This window comes from Natator depressus, chromosome 1 (genome assembly GCF_965152275.1).
Source record: "Natator depressus isolate rNatDep1 chromosome 1, rNatDep2.hap1, whole genome shotgun sequence".
Lineage (NCBI taxonomy): Eukaryota > Metazoa > Chordata > Testudines > Cheloniidae > Natator > Natator depressus.
Window position 1 is genome coordinate 42,564,863 of NC_134234.1, and position 22,091 is coordinate 42,586,953.

The 22,091-nt window shown below is 38.8% G+C and overlaps 1 protein-coding gene across 6 annotated transcripts in view; it reads left to right on the forward strand.

The window, feature by feature from the left end:
• Positions 1 to 17,841, forward strand: part of TNFRSF19 (TNF receptor superfamily member 19) — a 129,958-nt gene extending 112,117 nt beyond the window's left edge. For all 6 annotated transcript variants that reach the window (XM_074958380.1, XM_074958398.1, XM_074958417.1 and 3 more), the window contains 5 exons: positions 3,826 to 3,990; positions 5,073 to 5,198; positions 8,001 to 8,103; positions 10,108 to 10,508; positions 15,408 to 17,841. In XM_074958380.1, coding sequence (XP_074814481.1) covers positions 3,826 to 3,990; positions 5,073 to 5,198; positions 8,001 to 8,103; positions 10,108 to 10,501 — 788 coding nt within the window. In that variant the 3' untranslated portion in view covers positions 10,502 to 10,508; positions 15,408 to 17,841. The remainder of the gene's footprint in view (positions 1 to 3,825; positions 3,991 to 5,072; positions 5,199 to 8,000; positions 8,104 to 10,107; positions 10,509 to 15,407) is intronic.
• Positions 17,842 to 22,091: the final 4,250 nt, after the last annotated feature.

Here is a 22,091-nt window from a genome sequence, read left to right on the forward strand (position 1 = left end):
TGGCAGACCTTTTAGTGATACAGCTGGGATTCACATGTTCAGTGTTACCAAAGATATTGCTGTTTAATTATCTTGGATTAACAAAAAGTTTGTTTGTTTTTAAAACACCATCTCTACCTAAATTGTATTATTCATTAATCCAGGGAAGAATTTTTATTTAGTCTTACTTCTAGAAATCAGTACAGGAGGCACTCTTAATATTCGGGGAAATTCTTGTCCTAGAATATATTGGAACTGAGAGTTTGAAAACTAAATGCAATATTTTTTTTCTGAAATAAAGTGCCTTTTTAAAGTTTATTTTTAATAATGTACAACAACATTGTGTCCTTTCCAAAATCTCACTGTAGGATCTTCCCTCCCCCTTCCCGTGGTTGTTGTTTTTTAACAGCATATTGGCACCAGTTCAGCAAAGCACTTAAGTATGTGCTTAACTTTAAGCAAGTGATTAAATCCATCCCTATCCCAGAAAACATTTAAGCATGTATTTAAATCCTATAATTTAAGCACAAGCTTAAAAGTAATCACATGCTTCAGTGCTTCACTTAATCTGGGCCATTAAGTTTGTCGGTCTCAAATAAGAGTGTAAGAACATAAGAATTGGGTCAGACCAATGGTCCATCTAGCGCAGTATCCTGTCTTCTGACAGTGGCCAATGCCAGATGCTTCAGAGAGAATGAACAGAACAAGGCAATCATCAAGTGATCCATCCCCTGTCATCCAGTCCCAGCATCTGGCAGTCAGAGATTTAGGGACATCCGAGGAGGGGGTCACATCCCTGACCATTTTGGCTAATAGCCATTGATGGACCTGGGAGGAGGGGGGAGGGATAGCTCAGCGGTTTGAGCATTGGCCTGCTAAACCCAGGATTGTGAGTTCAGTCCTTGAGGGGGCCATTTAGGGATCTGGGGCAAAAAGTGGGGATTGGTCCTGCTTTGAGCAGGGGTTGGACTAGATGACCTCCTGAGGTCCCTTCCAACCTTGATATTCTATGATTCTATGACCTGTTCTCCATAAACTTACCAATTCTTTATGGAATCCAGGTATAGTTTTGGTCTTCACAACATCCCCTGGCAATGAGTTCCACAGATTAACTGTATGTTGTGTGAAGAAGTACTTCCTTTTGTTTTAAACCTGCTGCCTATTAATTTCATTGGGTGACCTCTGGTTCTTGTTTTATGTGAAAGGCTAAATAACACTTCCTTATTCACTTTCTCCGCACGGTTCATGATTTTATCATATCCCCACTTAGTTGTCTCTTCCAAGGTGAATAGTCTCTATCTTTTTAATCTCTCCTCATATGGAAGCTGTTCCATACCCTTTATCATTTTTGTTGCCCTTCTCTGTACCTTTTCCATTTCTAATATGTCATTTTTGAGATGGGGCAACCAGAACTGCACACAGTATTCAAGGTGTGGGTGTACTATGGATTTATATAGTGGCATTATGATATTTTCTGTCTTATTATATATCCCTTTTCTAATGGTTCCTAACATTCTATAACCCTCCTCTAAACTATTGAAGGGAAACGCCTTTATCCCATCATCTGAAATCTAAATAATAGGCAGACCAAGTGCCATAATAATGAAAATACTGTGATTTCAGTACAAGGAAAAAGTTTCAACATATAAAATCAGTAAGCATGGAAAATTCATGGAGTAGTATTCCTTGAACATCTTCATAGACATGAGTTTTGAGACATGACTTTTAAAAAAACCCTGTTATCCTTTGGCAAGACACAATGGTACAAGAAAGACCGACATTTTGGCTTATACCCTAGCCTGGCATAGGGGTCCCCTAGTATGGACCCTGTTTCTCTGCAGAGTCCCACTGATTACAGCAAGACTCTGCATGAATACACAGATCCATACTAGCAGCTCTTAATGCAGCCTCAAGGCCTACTAGAATGTTGTAATTATATGAAAACAATTAATTTCCAGACTTTCAATAGCTACTCCTCCACTAAAAGTCTTACCTCTGTTCCAGGAGCCCTGACCTGACCCGCTCCTCACTCTGGCCAAATCCTCTCTCCTTCCCTGACATAGCACCCATTACAAGCCTCCTGAAGCCCCAAGAAAATGGTCACTCCTTAAGGAATTTTTAAAACTTGCGATTAAGCATTTGCCTAGAAGTCAATGTTTTCTTAGTCAAAAAGCATGTTCTCTGCAGACTTGCAGTTGGTCAGAATGAACATAATGTTTAATAGTAATACTGATTTGTTTTGTGGCCAATAAAATTGTTAATATGACTGACCTAAGAGGGCCTGGGATTCTCTCACTTTTTCTTTTTTTTTTAAATACTTGGTGTCCAGAAACCCTGCTAATGCACACATTGGAAATACTATATTCAGGCCATGTCTACGCTACAGGTGCTACAGCGGCACAGCTACGGAGCCATAGATATGCCGTGTAGATGCTTCATGATGGAAGGGGTAGATAATTCACCTTCTCAAGCAGTGGTAGCTTGGTCGACAGAATCAATTTCCATCAAACTAGCCATATTTACTCCTGGGGGTTAGACTGGCATAGCTAATGGGCTCAGGGGTGTGAAAAACTCACACCCCTGAGTACCAGAGCTATGTTGACCTAACTTTTAAGTGTAAATCAGGCCTTGGTCTAGAAAAATGTATTTTAAAAGTAATATGCTTTGATAGTTCAAACAATGTAAGGATTCTGTTCTTTCTTATTACCATGTTGCAAACTTAGGATAACAACCTATTACATATAAGACTTGATTAGTGATTTCATCGTATTCTGGCAGGCCTTGATCTCCCAACTGAAAATTACGACTATGGATCATTTCTCAGGAAATTATAGTCTTTCAGTTTTAACCAAGGACGTTTTCAGGACTAGGCACATTCTACATGTTTTCATAAGTTAATAAAATGTGGTTTATTGGGCTTTTTAAAAACTTGCAGTGAGATAAAACCTCAAAGGGCTGGTTTTTTTCCTCATGAAAGTTTATGGAATTAATGTAGATTTCAGTGTGAGCTGAAATTGATAAGCTGATCTGAAGTGAGCCACTGTAAGAAAGCTTTTTTAAGCAGTTATAAGAAAGCATTTAATGAAAAATGAAAACAATAATTGGCACATCCTCAATATATAAGATACCTCCCATAACTGCAATTGGACGTCTTTGCGCTAATCAACTCCTATTCTCTTTGCCGTGTAAAAATAGTCATTTTCCCCAAAACCAAAAAGATGGCTGAAATTGTTAGTACGGTGGCTGTAAGAATTGTAATCTGTGTATAACAAACCATCACTATGTGAACATAAAGTCCCATGTGGAACCAAGTGTAGGACAAAATGGTGCCTCTAATGGACTTGAACTCCTGTGGACCTCTAACTCACAACAAGATTCTTTAACAGGGGAGCATGAAAAAAATGGCCTAGTGTGTGACTGTGACTCCTGCTTGTGGGTGGTCCCTTTAACTATACAATTAGCTACTTTCTCAAAGCTAGACAAATTTTCCTGTAGCTCAAGTAGCAAAGGCCTGTGTTTTGGTGCTAAAGGTCCTGGTTCAATCCTCCATGACAACCAGGGTGTCTATGTGTATGGAGCCACACAATTCATTATATTCCCATTTAACGGATTGTGCTATTATATAAGTGTCTGCACCTGGCAGTGTAATTGAGGGTAAGTAACACAATTGAGGATAAGCTATATTAATCTTAGTTATACAACTTTGCTGTTGATACATTAGCAGATGGAGAGTCCTTTTTTTTTTTCTTCTGTGCTAAGAGCCTGTTCTAGTTATATTTCTAGGATTTTCATTTACCTAAACTGTCCACACAGCATGCCTTACCTATGTGCTTAATTATATTTTAGGTACTACCAAAGTGAATCTTGTGAAGATCCCATCAACTGCTTCCAGTCCACGGGATACTGCTCTAGCAGCTGTTATATGCAGTGCACTGGCCACAGTGCTCTTAGCTCTTCTCATCCTTTGTGTTATTTACTGTAAGAGACAGTTTATGGAGAAGAAGCAAAGCTGTGAGTTTCCAACTATTTTATTGTTTTGTTTTGTTTTAAGAGGAACAAGTTTGTGCAGTACAAGAGATCCCTTTGCAGGGTCAAGCCTTTGGCTATACGGTGTGAATGTAAGCCTGTTTAAAAGAGTAGAAAATGTACAATGAGAGAATTGTTGCTTTAAAATTACAGTACTAATATTACTATATTATTGAAGAAAAAATCCCAAGTTTGTCACTAAGGATTTATCCATATTTATAGACTTAGTCAAGATAAATGAAATGCCTTAATCAGCTATGTTTTTGATTAATAATTTTGTCAACATTTCATCCATATTTTCATATTGCTTAAAATTAACATTAAAATAAGAGCAAACTTAAAGCATGATATTTTGCCCTCATTTAAAAATATATATTTAATTAAGATAACAATGACTTTAAATGATCCTTAGATGTATAAAGAGGAAATATCAGTTAGGAGATATTACCTCTGTATATGGTATTGGTGAGGCCATTCATTGAAAAATTGGAGAATGTTCATAGAAGAGCTGCCAGAATTATTTGAGGGCTGATCTTATAATGAGTTTTAAGGAGTTCAATCTGTTAAACTTATTGTAGGGAAATTTAAAAGATGACTTTACCCTCGTCCATAAGTAAGTACATGGGGTGAAGATTGCTTATAGTAGAGGGCTCTGTAATCTAGCAAATAAAGATAAAATAAATATCCAGTGGCTGAACCTAAAAATATTCAAACTGAATACTGCATACATTTTTACTAGTGAAGGTAATTAACCATTGGAAGATCTTACTAAGGAAAGTGGTATATTCTGAATCACTTGAAGTCTTTAAATCAAGATCAGAAGTCTTTCTAGAAGAGTTTCTAGTTGAACCACAATTTCTTGAGCTCAGTGCAAGAATACAATGGCCTGTGTTATTGAAGAGATAGACCACATGATCATAAGGTGCCCTTCTGGTCCTAAAATCTATGAAACTACAAATGTGAACGTTTTGTGAACTGTAATGTTCAAATACTCCACAAGTATAAAAAATTGTGAACAAAAACAAATAGCGCATACTGATATGTTTTCTCTTCAATTTTACTCAAAGGGTCTGTGAGATCACAGGATATTCACTACAATGGTTCTGAACTGTCGTGTTTTGATAGACCGCGGCTTAATGAATATGCTCACAGAACATGTTGTCAGTGTCAACGAGATGCATCACGAACATGTGGTAAGTTAGGTCTCCATAAGGCCTTATGGAAATGAGAAATCTAAACAGCAGGAACACATGGAATGCTGAGCTTTCATCTAGCAGTTGAGTAGCTTTGGTTGATTTTCTAGTTAAAACATGGTAATTTGACATTATCGGTCTTTCTTAAGGTTAGGATTGATTGTAAGTGTTAAAGTGTAGGCATTATAGGCCTAGAATTTTCCAGTAGCTGTTGAGGTAGGCTTTGTTTTATTGTTTTGGGTCAGTTGATCCTTCATGTAAATAATCTGCCCGTTAAGACATGTAGGCGACAAGGTGGGTGAGGTAATATCTTTTATTGGACCAACTTCTGTTGGTGAAAGAAACAAGCTTTTGAGCTTACACAGAACTCTTCTGCAGGTCTGTTTAGACATGTTTGTTTCCTGTTGCTCCTAAAAAGTACTGTTACCTCAGGCTTTGAGATTTAAATTGATGTGGGTGATTGGTCAGCCTGAACTTCAGCATTTTCACAGTGAACCTAATCCCAAGGTTACATTAAGAGTATAAGACACCCATGGCTGGTCCATGCCAGCTGACTAGGGCTCACAGGGCTTTGGGCTGCACGCTGAGCTCTGGGACCCTCCCACCTCACCTGAGCCCAAATATCTACATTGCAGTTAAACAGCTCCTTTACCCAATACCCACGAGCCTGAGTCAGCTGGCATGGGCCAGCTGTGGGATCTCAATTATAGTGTAAAGCTACCCTAGGAGGCTTGAACATTCAAAGTTATTCAAATGTGGTAAACTAATATCAGTATAGGCACAGTTAAAATCACCACATGGTACTGATAGGTTATATCATCTAACACAATACTAAGAGATCTGTTTTTCTATGTGCATTTGTTATTACCATTATAGTGTAAGCAAACACTATAGTTAGGGTTGCATAATAATTTCCTCTCTAATCCCCTGTTTCTAGTGGCTCAGAGTTTTCTAAAACCTTCCATTTTAGACTGAAATTTTACAGACATTGGTCTCTTCCCAAGGATGAATGTGTGAAAGAAAGAAAGAAAGAAAGAACTAACGCACAGTTTAAGGATTGCTTCAGAAGGGTAGTAATTTATTGCTGGCCTGTACCAATGTTAAATTGGTGCATAACTGGTTGGAAAATCGTTCCCAGAGGGTAGTTCTCAGTGATTCACAGTCCAGCTGGAAGGGCATATCAGGTTGGGTCCTGCAGAGATCAGTTCTGTTCAATATCCAGTTCAGTTCAATATCTTCATCAGTGATTTAGATAATGGCATAAAGAATACACTTTAAAAGTTTGTGAACAATATCAAGCTGGGAGGGGTTACAAGTGCTTTGGAGGATAGGATTAAAATTCAGAATGATCTGGACAAACTGGAAAAGTGGTCTGAAGTAAATAGGATGAAATTCAATAAGGACAAATGCAAAGTACTCCACTTAGAAAGGAACAATCACTTGTACACATACAAAATGGGAAATGACTGCCTAGGAAGGAGTATTGTGGAAAGGGATCTGGGGTGTCATAATGGATCACAAGCTAAATATGTGTCAACAGTGTAACACAGTTGCAAAAAAAAAAAAAGCAAACATCGTTCTGGGATGTATTAGCAGGAGTGTTGTAAGCAAGACACAAGAAGTAATTCTTCCGATCTACTCTGCAATGATTAGGCCTCAACTGGAGTATTGTGTCCAGTTCTGGGTGCCACATTTCAGGAAAGACATGGACAAATTCAAGAAAGTCCAGAGAAGAGCAACAAAAAATGATTAAAGGTCTAGAAAACATGACCTCTGAGGGAAAATTGAAAAAATTGGTTCATTTAGTCTGGAGAAGAAAAGACTTAGAGGGGACACAATAACAATTTTCAAGTACATAAATGGTTATTACAAGAAGGAAGGTGAAAAATTGTTCTCCTTAACCTCTGAGGCTATGACAAGAAGCAATGGGCTTAAATTGCAGCAAGGGAGGTTTAGGTTGGACATTAGGAAAAACTTCCTAACTGTCAGGGTGGTTAAGCACTGGAATAAATTGCCTAGGGAGGTTGTAGAATCTCTATCATTGGAGATTTTTAAGAGCAGATTAGACAAACACCTGTCAGATGTGGTCTAGATAATACTTAGTCCTGCCATGAGTGCAGGGGACTGGATTAGATGACCTCTCAAGGTCCCTTCCAGTCCTATGATTCTATGCAATGCAACAGTCTTTAATGATTTTATGCAGTTTCCCAAAGGATGGGCACAAAAGACTAGCTGAGAGTGTGTGAGCAGTCCTACAGTTGTTCTCCAGAGACTCACTTTTTTCTTAAATGAAAGTGAAGTCTCTCAGTTATTGTTATTGTTGTGGAGAAAACTCTCAAAATAAAACCTAAAACAATAGCTATGAGGAAAGGACTGCCCATTCCTTTCAAGAGGTGCTAACTCAGATGCCAGTGATGACGGTTGAAATGTCAGCGTCTGTTAGCTATTTTACTCCTCATTAAAGCGTGTAAGAAAGGAGAGGAAGTATCATACTATGAAGATCTAAAGTAGTGGTAGGTGGTAGGCTCTTACTAACATACCTTGGGACTAAAGGAGGGCACAAATGCTTTCATTTTCCTGTAGGGGAGGTTCATCTTTTAAAAGGTTGGGGAACACGGTTTTAAAGGAATAATAAAAAGACCCATTTTTTTACAGTGACATCTCACATCTTCATGAATTAATTTATGTAAAATTGGGGAAAAATGATAAGTTTACAGGAATACAGACTTTAAACTTATGGCCCTGTTGTGAATTAATTGAGGACATGTTTTACCTCTATTAAAATAAAGTTTTCTTCTGTAGGCCCAGTTCATTTGATTCCATCACTGTGCTGTGACGAGACCTGTAGCATGGAGCACAGCAGTCACAGCTGCACTTTCCACTCTCAGAGTACCCTTTATGAACGGTAACACAGTTTTTTAGAGTGTATCAAGTATTAACTATTTTGCATGTTAGACAAATTAATATTTATGCAGGCTACACAAGTTCCAGAGGAACTTAATGAAAAACTTTGAACTGCTGGCAGTCCTGTTTGCCAGATTCATGAAAAATTAATGTTATAGTGAAACAAATTCCGCATTTTCACCCAGAAGAAAAACTATACAAGATCCAAGTCTTAAGTCTGGACACTAGTAAAATAAAATAAAGTAACACATTATCTGGGAGTGTCCTACTGTCTTCCCCAGATGGATTTTCCTTCCCTCTCCCAATCCGGCATTAGCTTTTTGGTGACCCTCTATTTTCTGATGGGCTAGCAAGATGTTGTGTAATCTCATTACGGCCTCTGGTTTGCCTGGAACAGTTACTGCGGTGAAGCAGAATTCTGGAAGCCAGTGGTATGGTTTGTAATCTCCATGAACTCAGTTTATATTTTTTTGGTTCAGAAACTTTAAATCGCTCTCTGAATTGGCTGATCTGTTCTAGTATTTTTGAGATTACTATGAGATTTTGTTTAATCATTTATGTACAAATGCCCAATACTGGATTAATGTAATGTTGATGAGTCCCATAGTACTAACTATTCATTTACTCCTAGCCAACTTTGCATCTGGCCAAATATAAATACAGTAGCGGTACACTTATTTATACATTACAAATCCTATATAGTGAGGAAAAATAGAAAGCTTTTGATGTCATCTGATATGTCCTAACTGTAGATTTTAACACTGAATATTTTTTTAACCAGAATTGTTTTCTGTATGAGGTTTTAACTGGCCTTTAGCTGTTTAGTTCCTGTGGTCAAATGTGACTAAAAATAGCTGCCCTTGATACAATATGGCTTAGTAGTCTAAGCATCACATTTAAAACATGTAGGTATTCTGCAGCTACATGTTCAAGTGCCAACAAGGTTGACTCAGCCCCTTTATCCTTCCATTGCTGACGAATTGAGTTCCTTGCAATTTGTGTGGGGTCTTTGGTTAAGACTTTAAAAATAGAAGTTCTGTCTACTCTCTTAGGATATGAAAGATCCCTTGGTGGGATCTTGCCTGAACAGGAACATCTACACGGCTTTTTTCAGTCTTGTAATGCATGTCCCACAAACTTGAGTCAGTTGACCTGGGTTCTGACAGTATGTCTACACTGTAATTAAAAATCCTCAGTTGGCCTGTGTCAACTGACTTGGGCTCGTGAGGCTTGGGCTAAGGGCTGTTTAATTACAATGTAGGCATTCAGGCTTGGGCTGGAGCCTGGGCTCTAGGACCCTGTGAGATGGGAGAGTCACAGAGCTCCGGCTGCAGCCTGAGCCCAAATGTCTACATGACAATTAAACAGCCCCTTAGCCTGAGCCCCATTAGCCCAAGTCAGTTGGTATGGGCCAGCTGTGGGTTTTTAATTACAGTGTAGACATACCCTGAGACTCATTGCATGCTTTGTTTTGTTTTTCAGTGTAGACGTAGCCTTAGATACCACAGTAATAGTCACCTTCAGAATACCTGACCTAGATTGTGACTAACCTGAAAACTGCTTCCAGTTTCTTCTACTTTGTGTAAGATGGAAGTAGTCCCTCTAAAAATAAAAATAACCTATCAGTGCTCTCTGATATTATGTATACTGAATGCAGAATCAGAAATTAGAGCAAAACCTTTCTTACTAGTCACATCAGATACTATTTTGAAGGCTGGTTGTAAGGGATGAAGTCTAAAGAAGAGAGTTACTAAGGAGTACGAATGAGTGTGAGGAACCATCAGCACATCCTCTCTACCTTTCATAGTGTTCTCAATGCCCCTGCTGTCTTCAGATTTGAGGAGCAAGCCAACAGACCTCTGCCAGAGGATCTCTCCTCCAGCAGAACATGGCTACCTCCAGAGTATTGGCTTAACATGATCCTGTTTAGTTTTCTTAATGGAACACTTACTAGTGTCATACTCTTTGGAAAACATTTTCAAACCTATTTCTTTTCTCTTTGCAGGACTTTAAATTCTGTTGGAGAAATGATTCCTGCATTCCTTGGTTCTCTTTCACACTCTGCCTGTGGAGACCTTTCAGATGCTTGGCCACTTATGCAAAACTCCGCTTGTTGCGACAGCATCTCCTTCTGTGAATCTTATCCAGAACTGACTGGAGGAGATATCAGTTCCTTCGATCCAGAGACTGAAAACACAGCCAATATAGATTTAGATAATGACCAGGATCTAAGTGATGTACTTATTTCAGCTAAGTCTCATGCTGGAAGCTTTGCAGAATCCACTGAACTTTCCAAACAGAGCACATGTATGGATGCTTCATTAGTTCGGAACTCATCAGCTGGTGAAAACCTGCCAACGTCAGAGTGTGATAAAACAGTTAATGATCCCACAGACTGATAATAAGGTAAGATGACCAGGATAATTTTATAGCCTGTCCTCCTGACGTAGATCATGGGCAGGATAATGGAGCAGCTGATCCAGAACTCAGTTACCCTCCTTTTTTGTTAATGTAATTAATGCAAATCAACATGGGTTTATAGAAAATAGATCCTGTCCTCTCAAATATTTTTTTTAATGAGGTTACAAGTTTGGTTGATAAAAGTAATAGTGTTGACGTAATAAATTTAGACTTCTGTGAGATGTTTGACTTGGTACCACACAACATTTGATTTAAAAAACTAGAATGATATAAAAATAATATGACACACATTAAATGGATTAAAAACTGGCTACCTGATAGGTCTCAAAATCTAGGTGAATCGTCATTGAGTGGGTGTGTTGCCAGAGGGGTCCCGCAAGGATCGATTCTTGACCCTACACTAATGAATATTTTTATCAATGACCTGGAAAAAAGCATAAAACCATCAGTGACAAATTTGCAGATGACACACAAACTGGGCGAGTAGTAAATAATGAGGAGGACACAACACTGGTACAGAGCAATCTGGATCACTTGGTAAACTGGGTGCAAACAAACAATATGCATTTTAATATGGTTAAATGTATATACCTAGAAACAAAGAAAGTAGGCCATACTTACAGGATGGGGGACTATGACCTGTGAAACAGTGACTCTGAAAAAGTTTTGGTGTTCATGGTGGATAATCAGCTGAACATGAGCTCCCATTGTGACACTGTGGCTAAAAGAGCTAATGTGATCCTGGGATGCATAAACAGGGGAATCTTCAGTATGAATAGAGAGGTTATTTTACCTCTATATTTTGCACTGGTGTGACTGCTGCTGGAATACTGTCCAGTTCTGGTGCCAACCCTTCAAGAAGGATGTTGATAAATTGGAGGGGGTTCAGAGAAGAGCCATGAGACTGATTAAAGGATTAGAAAACATCCTTATAGTGGTCAACCGGAGGAACTCAAACTATTTAGCTTAACAAAGAGAAGTTTAAAGGGTGACTTGATTACAGTCTACAAGTCTCTATATAGGGAAAAAATGTTTAATAATGGTCTCTTCATTCTGGCAGATAAAGGTATAACACAATCCAATGGCTGGAAATTGAATCTAGACAAACTCAGACTGGTAAATGTCCAGTAGATCTATTTTAATGTCCCTAGCACTTTGGTTTATAGAACATTTTTGGACAATGTTGTTCCTACATATTATTCAATGAGAGTAATTAACCATTGGAACAATTTACCTATAGTCATAGTGGATTCACCATTGCTGACAATTTTAAAATAAAGGTTGGATGTTTTTCTAATAAATACAATGTAAGAATTATTTTCAGGAAGTTCTGTGGCCTGGATTATACAGGAGATCTCATAGACTTTAAGGTCAGAAGGGACTATCATGATCATATAATCTGACCTCCTGCACATTACAAGCCAAAGTACCTCGCCCACTCCACTCCTGTAATAGACCCTTAATTTCTGAGTTACTGAAGTCCTCAAATCATGATTTAAAGACTTCAAGTTACAGATAATATGGTATTTACACTAGTTTCAACCTGCCATGTGCCCCATGCTACAGAGGGAGGCAAAAAACTCCAGGGTCTCTGCCAATCTGACCTAGAGGAAAATTCCTTCCTAACCCCAAATATGGCGATCAGTTGGATCCTGAGCATGTTGGCAAGACCCACTAGCCAGACACCAGGGAAAGAATTCTCTGTAGTAACTCAGAGACCTCCCCATCTAGTGTTCCATCACCGGCCATTAAAGATATTTGCATTCCATTGTAGACAGTCCCATCATACCATCCTTCAATAAATTTATCAAGCTCAGTCTTGAAGCCAGTTAGGGTTTTTGCCCCCATTGCTCCCCTTGAAAGGCTGTTCCAGAACTTCACTTCTCTGATAGTTAGAAACCATCATCTAATTAATAGTCTAAACTTGATGTTCAGTTTATATCTTAATGTTCAGTTTAAATATAAATATATATATATATTTGTTCTTGTGTCTACAGTGGTGCTTAACTTAAATAACTGCTCTCCCTCCCTGGTATTAATCTCTCTGATGTATTTATAGAGCTATCGTGTCTCCCCTCAGCCTTTTTTGGGTTAGGCTATACAAGCCAAGCTCTTTGAGTCTTATCTCATAAGGTAGATTTTCCATTCTTCTGATCATCCTAGTAGCCCATCTCTGCACTTGTTCCAGTTTGAATTCATCTTTCTTAAACATGGGAGATCAGAATTGTACACAATATTCTAGATGAGGTCTCACCAGTGCCTTGAATAATGGTACTTACACTTCCTTTTCTCTACTGGAAATACCTCGCCTGATGCATCCTAGGACTGCATTAGCCTTTTTCACGGCCTCATCACATTGGCAGCTCATAGTCATCCTGTGATCAACCAGTACACCCAGGTCTTTCTCATCCTATGTCACTTCCAACTGATAAGTCCCCAGCTTATAGCAAAAATTCTTGTTGTTATTCCTAAGTGCATGACCTTGCACTTTGCACTATTAAATTTCAGACTAGATGATCACAATACAACCTTCTGGCTCTGGAATCTATGAAGCAACAAGAGATTTCTGTAGCAGTTATATGATATCCATAGATACATTAAATAAATTCATGTTAATTGATGGCTAGATACTTGAAAGGATACATTAAATAATTCATGTTAATTGATGGCTAGATACTCGAAAGGATTAACTATTTTTGTATCAATCATTTCTTACTCTCCTTACTTTTATATGGAATCCTTGGACAGGAGGAAGGGTAGGTAAACAGAACGTGTTCAGATGAGGACAGTTACACTAACAGCTAGTGTAAAATCCGGCCTCCATTGTAGTCAATGATAGTTTTGCCATTGACTTCAGTGGAGCCAGAATTTAACCCTCAAATTCCACTGATAGCACTGAAAATTTCAAGCTCATCCTGATCACATACAATTTTCTCTAATCAAGTATTTGCAACCTAGTGTACGGTTTGTCTAAAATCTTGCAAAGTGAACAGTCATTGATGTCTGTCGTTGACTGCTGTAGTCCTGGTATCTAAGTAGTTTGCATTATCTTTATTTGGTATATGCAAAATAACACTGAAACTGGATGACACTCTTACTATATGTATATATAAATATTGTGAAAAATGGTATGAGATCACTATAATTTTTCGAATAGTATGTGATCATGTTTTTAAATACTATAGAATAATGCATATGCAGAAAGAATAAAGTTATGGTGTTGCAACCCTTGACATTGCTATTTTCTGACTTTTGAGGGCTTATCCATGCAACTTTAGTGTTCTTTATAACAGAATATAGTCCATAATATTTGGAAATGATTCAGTGTATTAGGTTATTATTTACTAAACTGAATTCTTAGTTTAAGAAGAGTTGGCTAATTAATACGTTTGTAAAGTGTTTTGAAGATGAAAGACACCATAGAGTTCAAAGTATCTATTTAAATTTCATTATCCTGTATCATAGATTGTAAACTCCTCTGATCAGGGATCATATCTTTATGTTTGTATAGCCCAGTGCCTACTGGCACTTAACAAATATTGAATAATATCTAGGAATAACATTGTTTCCAATGTCCAAAAATGAACCAAAGTGCTAGGGCCATTAAAATAGATCTACTGGATATCTACCAAATTATTACTTATGGGCATATTTATTGTTTGATGCCAAATGAAGAAGGCAATGTTATCAAAAGTAAATTTGTATGTATTATGTGGAACCGTCATGTAAATAGTTCCTTTTTTGGAATGAAGTCCTTGAAACCATTTTGAACAAAGATGCAGCAGGTGTGTAATAGGATACGCTGGGACAAACTCTCTGTTGATGTGAATGGATAGCTCCACTGGCTTCAATGCAGTTTTACCCATGTGTACCAGCAGAGAATTTAGCCCACCCATTTGAATAAGATGGAAATGAGGTAGCTCCAGAAAGCAGAACTAGCAATCATAAGACTTTATACCAATAACTGTAAAGCCAAAACTACACCACATACTGATTTATGAACTCCTACCCTATTGAACAAAGTGGCATTTAATACTCCCTTTAATAATATGAGCTATATGATCTTATGTGGAAATCCTTCTTGACTTGGAAGTCTAGTGCTTGCCAGTCATATTCGTATCTTCGTATCTTGCCAGTCATATTCGTATCTTCCATTTGAGTTGAGATTTGAGTATTGTTGGCAGAAATCAAGATTATTTTGGTTAGTTGTTTGGTTGTATTTTTCTTCATCCTCCTTCTTTTCTGTGCTTAGCAGAGATTAGACATGATATTTTATTTATCTGACATAATTTTTCCAGGTGCAGTCTCTACACGGCATCAGTGCATAGGCATTTTTTGGTTAAGACAACTTAATAACTTTTGGGGAAGACAGTGCTGTCTTCTGGACAGATCACTGAACTGGTGCTGAGACCTGAGCTGTAATTCCAGACTTGCCACTGACCTGCTGCCTGACCTTGGGAAAGTCATTCCTATTCACTCTTTTCCCCTTGCACCCTTTGTCTGCCTAGTCTGTTTACACTGCATGTTCTTTGGGGAGGGACTGCCTTTTAGTATGTGTTTGAGTACTGAGCAAAATGGGGCTCCAATCTTGGTTGGGTCTCTGGGCGCTATTGCAATGCAAATAAATGATCATTAGAATAAAATCATTTCAAATAAGAGTGATTTTTAACAGAGTTTGGAATTGTGTGATTGTACGGTTAAATTTGCAAATGAATGTATTTAGGACATGTCAGTTTATTGCCTGCTTTAGTGATTTGTTTTGTTTGGTGTTTTTACAGTAGGTGACGGTTAAATCAGCAATAAGTTTTTAACATTTTATTATGTATAGAAGTACATGTAGTTTTTATGTGATTTTGTGTAACCACTGTTGTCACTTTCTTTTAGGAAGCCAAAAGGAGTTTTTCTGCGAGCACTAGAACTGAATGCTACCCTAATGCCTGTCTGTTAATGCTTGTGAATTAAACACAGCCTGGTCCTCAGTGTTACATGGTTTCAGAAACAGCAGAAATAAATTGGCAGCATTTTGGACCTTTCAGGAAGTTGCATCTGAGCCATAGCAGCTGTAAGCCGAAACATCAAGGAGCAACTTGAGAGAAGACTGAGGTGGATTCATGATATTAAAAAAAATTGCTGTGGTTCAATAGGAATTATTATGGGGAAGTTCTCTGGCTTGTGTTATATAGGAGGTCCCTTCTGGCCTTGGAATCTGTTGTTGTTGTACTTTGCATCTCTTGGAAACAACAACCTTCTGTGCCTCAAAGGTGCTTGAAAAGCCTAAGAAGATTATGTAAATATAACAAAATGTATTACATGAGTGTGTTTATACTGATCTGTTAAATATGGCTACAAATGACAGAAGATGTGCAGCAGAAGTTTGCCAGTTACTCTGTTTGCAAAATTAATCATGTATTAGGAATTTGCCCTAGCTAGATGTAATGTTAATTCACAATTTCTTCTGTAGAATGAGTTAAAAAAATAACACTTCTATTTATGTGATGATCATCTATTGATAAAATGAAGCTTTTATTATGTATTATACTTTAGCCATTAAGCTACTCTTGGGAACTAAGCAATTAGCATGTTACAATAATATGGGTTATTGAAGTTCCTAAAAACATCACACTTCTTTTTAAACCAGGAGATTTGCCTTAATTTAGATTTAGATTTATAAAAATCAGCCTCATAGATAGGGCTTTTTCTATTTGTTGTTTGGTATGTTCAATATGTGGAAGGGTCAGCATATTGGACTTGTTATATCACCTATTTTTTAGATGTTGAAATAATTTTTGTAATAAATTGTCACGTCAAATTACAGTAAACATACCATGAAAGTATTCATATAAGTGAGAGCTAAACTATTACTATAGTCATGGATGAGTTTCAGGGGTCATATCATGGTGACCTAGTCCCTTTTCTTCTACTGGTTCATTTTTTAAATTTCATCCAAGCCACTATCCTCTCCTCATTTTAATATCTTTTAAAAATTCACTTCTTCCACAATGCCCACTGAGAAGCAAGTTCACAATAATTATTTAAACATATACCTTAATTGAACCATCAAGTTATGCATGTGACTAAATTGAGTTAAACGTATCATCTTACTGCTGTAACGTCTGTTGTACCTCTCCCTGAAATACTAGAGAGATGACTTAGCCCCATCTTTGCATCTTACATTAAGGTTTGAACTGCACACACTTTCAACCAGGTACAGTGCTTACTATAGTAGTCCCAGTGAACTGCACTAAGAACTACATTCAGCAAGATTGAGATGTGAGATTTTGAACTCTTCTAAGTGTACAATAAACTTCCCAGTGTGGTCTTGGCACAATAAAAGTAATCAGCAAAATGCTGTAGATTTGCAATAAATGTCCCTTCTTGCTACAAGTGGATATATCAGTATCTACACTGCCATGCAAACATTCAGTTTCTTTAAAGGAAAAACTCTCTTGCTGATGACACACAACAACAGAAATTTGGACCGGCAAAAATTATACGCAGTGTTGAATGCCAAAGCAACAAGCTGCTCTGGCAAAATACAATGGGACTACTTGTGTGAGTAAGAGCTACTCATCATGAGTAAGAGTTCCAGAAGATGGTGTAGGGTTACTGATGAAATCATTTGTATGAATACTTATACAGTAAATGCTACTATATGATCACTGACTTACTATGCTACATACACAGTTGTGCCTTCAGTACAGTTGTTAATCTACATACTTGCTAAAGATTTATTCAGACCAGAAAACTGTGGTTCAAAATTCCTTTTGTTACTTTCATACATTAGGGAAAATGAAAATATTACTTTCTACTATTTACTGCATGAACACACATTTGTTTTTGTATATATTGTGTAAAGAGAAAAATCCAATGTGCATTTCATTATATTGCAAAATATTGCTAGAATAGGTGTGAAGATTAAAATTTTAGCCATCAGGAATTCCTTTTAAAATGGTACTGAAACTTTGTCAGAATCTTTCACCAATAAGAATGTTTCCCACTGGAATTTACACTTTGATCATTTTTGTCCAGCAGCTATATATAAAGTTCCTCTAAAGGAGAGACCTATAGATTAAGAGCACAACAAAAATAAACCAACACCACACACCAAAACACTGCCGAATAAGTCTCTTTAAATAGCTATGTATATTGTGTATATATTTTTGAATAGTTTTTCTTAATTTAACCAAATTGGTCTTGTTTATATTGTATGTGCCAATAGAAAACAAATACCAACACATTTAGACAGTATGCATAACATAGTTTTTTCAGTCCTGTTTTACATGTTGGACTTTTTAAAAAAATCTGTAAATTATAATCTTGTGTAAATTGTTTTGTAATACTTTTTCTATTTGTGAATAAACTGTTACATGAATTGTTCTTCATTTGTTGATTTCAACCGGTGAATATTACTCATTACTGTAATGATGGACCATATCAGGCCATAATCTTTTACACAGATTTCCCCACTGATTTGAATAGAGTGCTGCTTTAAAAAAATGGCCCAATATTATTTCAGGTACATGTTACTTCAAATTAAAATTATTAATTCTCCAAGTTATGGGAGCTTGAAGATATCTCCCATTGAAGGCATGATGCTTCAAATTGGGTATTGGTTCCAAGTGGAGAGCGAATCATTTGGTGAACTCAACAGATTGATTTTGTAGTGCAATCAGTTTAAAATTAAATCCAAATACTTCATAGAGTTGGCCGTGATATTTAAGGGAATTCCAACACATTTACATGAGGGTTAGGGACTGTTCTGAAAAGTAGTGACTCAGAAAATGACTTCGAGGTCATGTTAGATAACCAACTGAACATGAGCTTGCAGTTGTGATGCCCTTGCCAATTTATCAGCATCCTTATAGTACAGTCAAGGGTTGGGAAGTCTAGTGAGATGATTTTGACACATAACCAAGCTCAAAACTGAAACTCATTTTTAAACTTAAATAAAGCATGGTGTTGGGAGAGCTTATAAAGCTGTTTGAAAAGCCTAATCATTAGAGCTAAAGTAGAGCCAGCCTGCTTGTGTTGGGGGTCCATCTAGAGTTGCCAATATCTAAAGTTGTTTTCAATAGCTAATCTCTAAATAACTTGGGAGTGGCTATGTCCCCACCCTCAGGGGTGATTTTTAATTCTGATACATTTAACTTAGTCCCGTCTCATTTACTGCAGTTATTTTCTCCAGTCACTTAAGAGTACTCCAGTGCAGCCAACAAAATTCCAAGTGCTCATAGGAGCCATGCCATCCCTTTCAGCCGGACTTAGTCGTCTATTAAAGCTGCGAACAAAATGCATACACACAAACCACCATCCTGAAAGGTGTACGTTTACTTGCATTTTAGTCTTTAATTTCTTTTATTCCTGTTTTCCCCTCTCTTGCCATTAAATACCATTCTACCCCCTCATTTCTCTAGTTGTCTTTATTGTTTGTCTGTCTTTCTCTTACACTGAATTTCCATTTCTTTCTTTGAAAAGCTGTGCCTTCTTTCTTTAGTCCTTCCCCTTCCTCATTCTGTTGTCCCACCCCTTCCTTTGCTTTAGCCAGTGTCTGTTCCCTTACACAGTGTAGGATGCACAGGGTCAATCAGCGCAAGGGGGGGCCTCAAATTTCAACACTTTTGGCATTTGATAAGTTTCACAACTTGTTTTTATGTGCATCCCTATTGGACCAGAAAAGCATTTGTTAAATAAAAAATTATTCAAATTATGTCTCACGTTTTTTGGTGCCTTATTTTCTTTTCATGTGTCGTCATTTTTAATTTTTATTATGGCTAGGGGCCTCAAAAGCTGGAAGTGGCCCGGGCCTCTCTGGCCTGCTGAGAGGGCCTGAGGCTGCAGTTTCTGAATGTGCCTCCTCTGCGTCATGGCATGCCACTGCAGTCCCCTGCCTCAGTTTCCCTCTGTGTTTTGGGAATACATCTACTCACACCCAACATCTTCAAAACAATAGACCCTCTACTGTGGGGTCTAGTTTACTGCACAGCTGCCATCTCCCAAAAAAGAGCCCCTCCTTCCCCTTTGCCGCCGCACTTAGGTTCAGGGCTGTACAGTCCTCCTTTTTGGGACTGCTATTCAAGTCCTGGCTTTCCCAACCTACAAACTCTTCCTTTTCAGTCAGGGTTCACACAGTCCTTCCTCCTCCGGGCTGGGTGATTCAAGTCATGTCCACCCCAACCTGCAGCTCTACCATTAAGTTCAAGGTTTTCACAGCCCTTCTGGGGACTGTGAGCTGTCTGAGTTCTTCCTCTAAACAGCCGCTCCTTAACTGAGCTTGGAGTTTTCTTCTTAATTTACCCATCCAATCATCTGCCCACTCCATTGACACTTCCTGAGTGGGACTAATAACCAAAAACTGCTGTCTAGACAGTGAGGGAGAGGGGAGCCTTGCCCGCCCTATCTACAAGGTTCCTGGTGTTGGAACAGAACAGAACAATGGCCTGGGTTTTCCTAACCCTTCCCCTTCCCAGACACTAACTATTCCTTGGACCATCTTTCTCTCAGCCAATGGCCATTCTGCGTATTCCCTTGGCCTTCATTCACCTTATCTGGACACCGGAATCAAGGTAAACTGGCCTCCCAGACTGCCTCCTCAGGCTCTAAAAGGCCAGTACCCTGTTACACTCCTCTTGGTCTGTCCTGTCTTTCTGGCTCTTTACAGTCTCATTTCTCTGCCCCGCCCCTTCTTTTTGTTTGTCCCTGTATTCAGTCCTCTCCCTAGCTCAGGGATGCAATCGCCTTCCCCCCGCCCCCCCCCCCCCACACACACCCCGATATCTATTCCTGGGTTCTTCATCACCACTAACAATAAAATAAAAGGGAGGAGACTTCATCTTGCCCTTCTCTCCCTCCTGGATACTGTTGCTGCCGCTATTGGTGACCTGGACACTAGGTTCCTGGCTACAGCTGCCATCCACACAGGGTTATGATTTTTTCCCCCTAACCTGAAATCTCCACTGGGTCTTCTTTGAGTGCTGGGGTGTGTAGTCCACATGTAGGTGCGCATGCACCCCATGTGCCTGAGTCTGGAAATGCTTCAAAGCCATGGCCATTGACCAGCACATGCACAGTCATCTCCTTTGTGCTCCGGACAGAGGGTATAAGAGGCAGTGCGGGGCGATGCCTCTCCAGTTCCTTCTCGCTGCTTCAAGGCCTGAGTCAGAATTGTGTCCTCCTTCCCTCTGTGCAGAACCTGTAAAGTAAAATCTGGGTAAATGGTTTTTATAGCTTAGGTTGGTAGTTAGTGTATATAGTATAGAAGTGTCCCCTCCCCAACAATTGATGGCTATGCTCCCCACTCCTGGGGCTATGCCCCGGGGCGTGGGACTAGGCCCCGTGTCCTCGGATTGAAGAACTGTGTCTCCTGCCCTCGCTCCTTCTCCATCAGGGATGAGCATCAACAGTGCTTGTACTGTCTGGGTGAGGTACATCTCGCTGCAAAGTGCTGTCTTTATAAATCCTTCCCACCCAGAATGCAAGAGGCGTGAGAGCCTGATTGAAAAAGTTTCCTGATGGAGGCAGCTATGAGGCCCCGCTCTGACCCAGGCTGGGGAGATTTCGCCCCCTCCTTCCATACATGTACATCTGCCTGAGCCAACTAGTCATGCCCTCCAAGCATGTGCCTTGGCACAGAGCCTCAAACACCCAAGCCCAAGGATTCTTCTGAGAGCGCTCCCCATGAGTGTAAGGGACATGCTCCTGGGCATCAGGGCAGAGCCCCACAGAGGCCTGCCCAGAAGAAATGCATTCCCTCCTCAAGCCGATCCAGGTCAGCTGAGACATCCTGGATGGAACCAATGGATAAATTCCTACACTCTCTAAAGGACTCCTACCAATTGCTTCAGTTTTAGGAATCTTAAGTTAGATACATTTGCTGTGATATTTGATGCTCACTAAACATCAGCTACCTGCTTGCAGTTTTGATCAGCAGCTTTCATATTTACTGCAGTTAAAAAAAGAAACATTAACATACTGAATTCAACACTGTGCAGAAAGATGAGGAAAAATAAGTTAAGCTAACAAGCTTTATGTAGAACCGTGTGCTCAGATGCCCTTCCCACCTTCCAGAAATTTTTAGATTCTAGCAAACCAAGCCTTCTTAATAGTGCACAACTCTACTCATCCACCGAGGTCTCTTCAAAGATGGTTCCACCCCTTTCCCTTCTCTGACTTCCTACATATTTCGATAATTTTTCTGTTTGTATCCTATTAGGAATAAAAGACACTTGCTGGTCTTATTAATTTCTTTACAAGTTTTTAGAACAGTTAAAGTTTTCATTCACAGATTAAAAATTGAAACTTTATGCTTCTCAGCACCAAAAATCTTTCAAATATATATTATGTTCATGCAGATACTTCAGAGTGACATAAGTTCAGAAACTGAAGCAAGTGGAAAAGAACCCCATGCCCCAGATTAACTCTGCTGGGTTGGTTTAAATAAAACAAAAAAGGCAACAAAACAAAGCTGAAAAAAAACACTGGGTTTTTCACAGCCCTGTCCACATGTTGTATCATAGCTCCCCATTCTGTTGATGCTTTCTGCTAAATGATATATCCTTTTCAGCAGGCTCA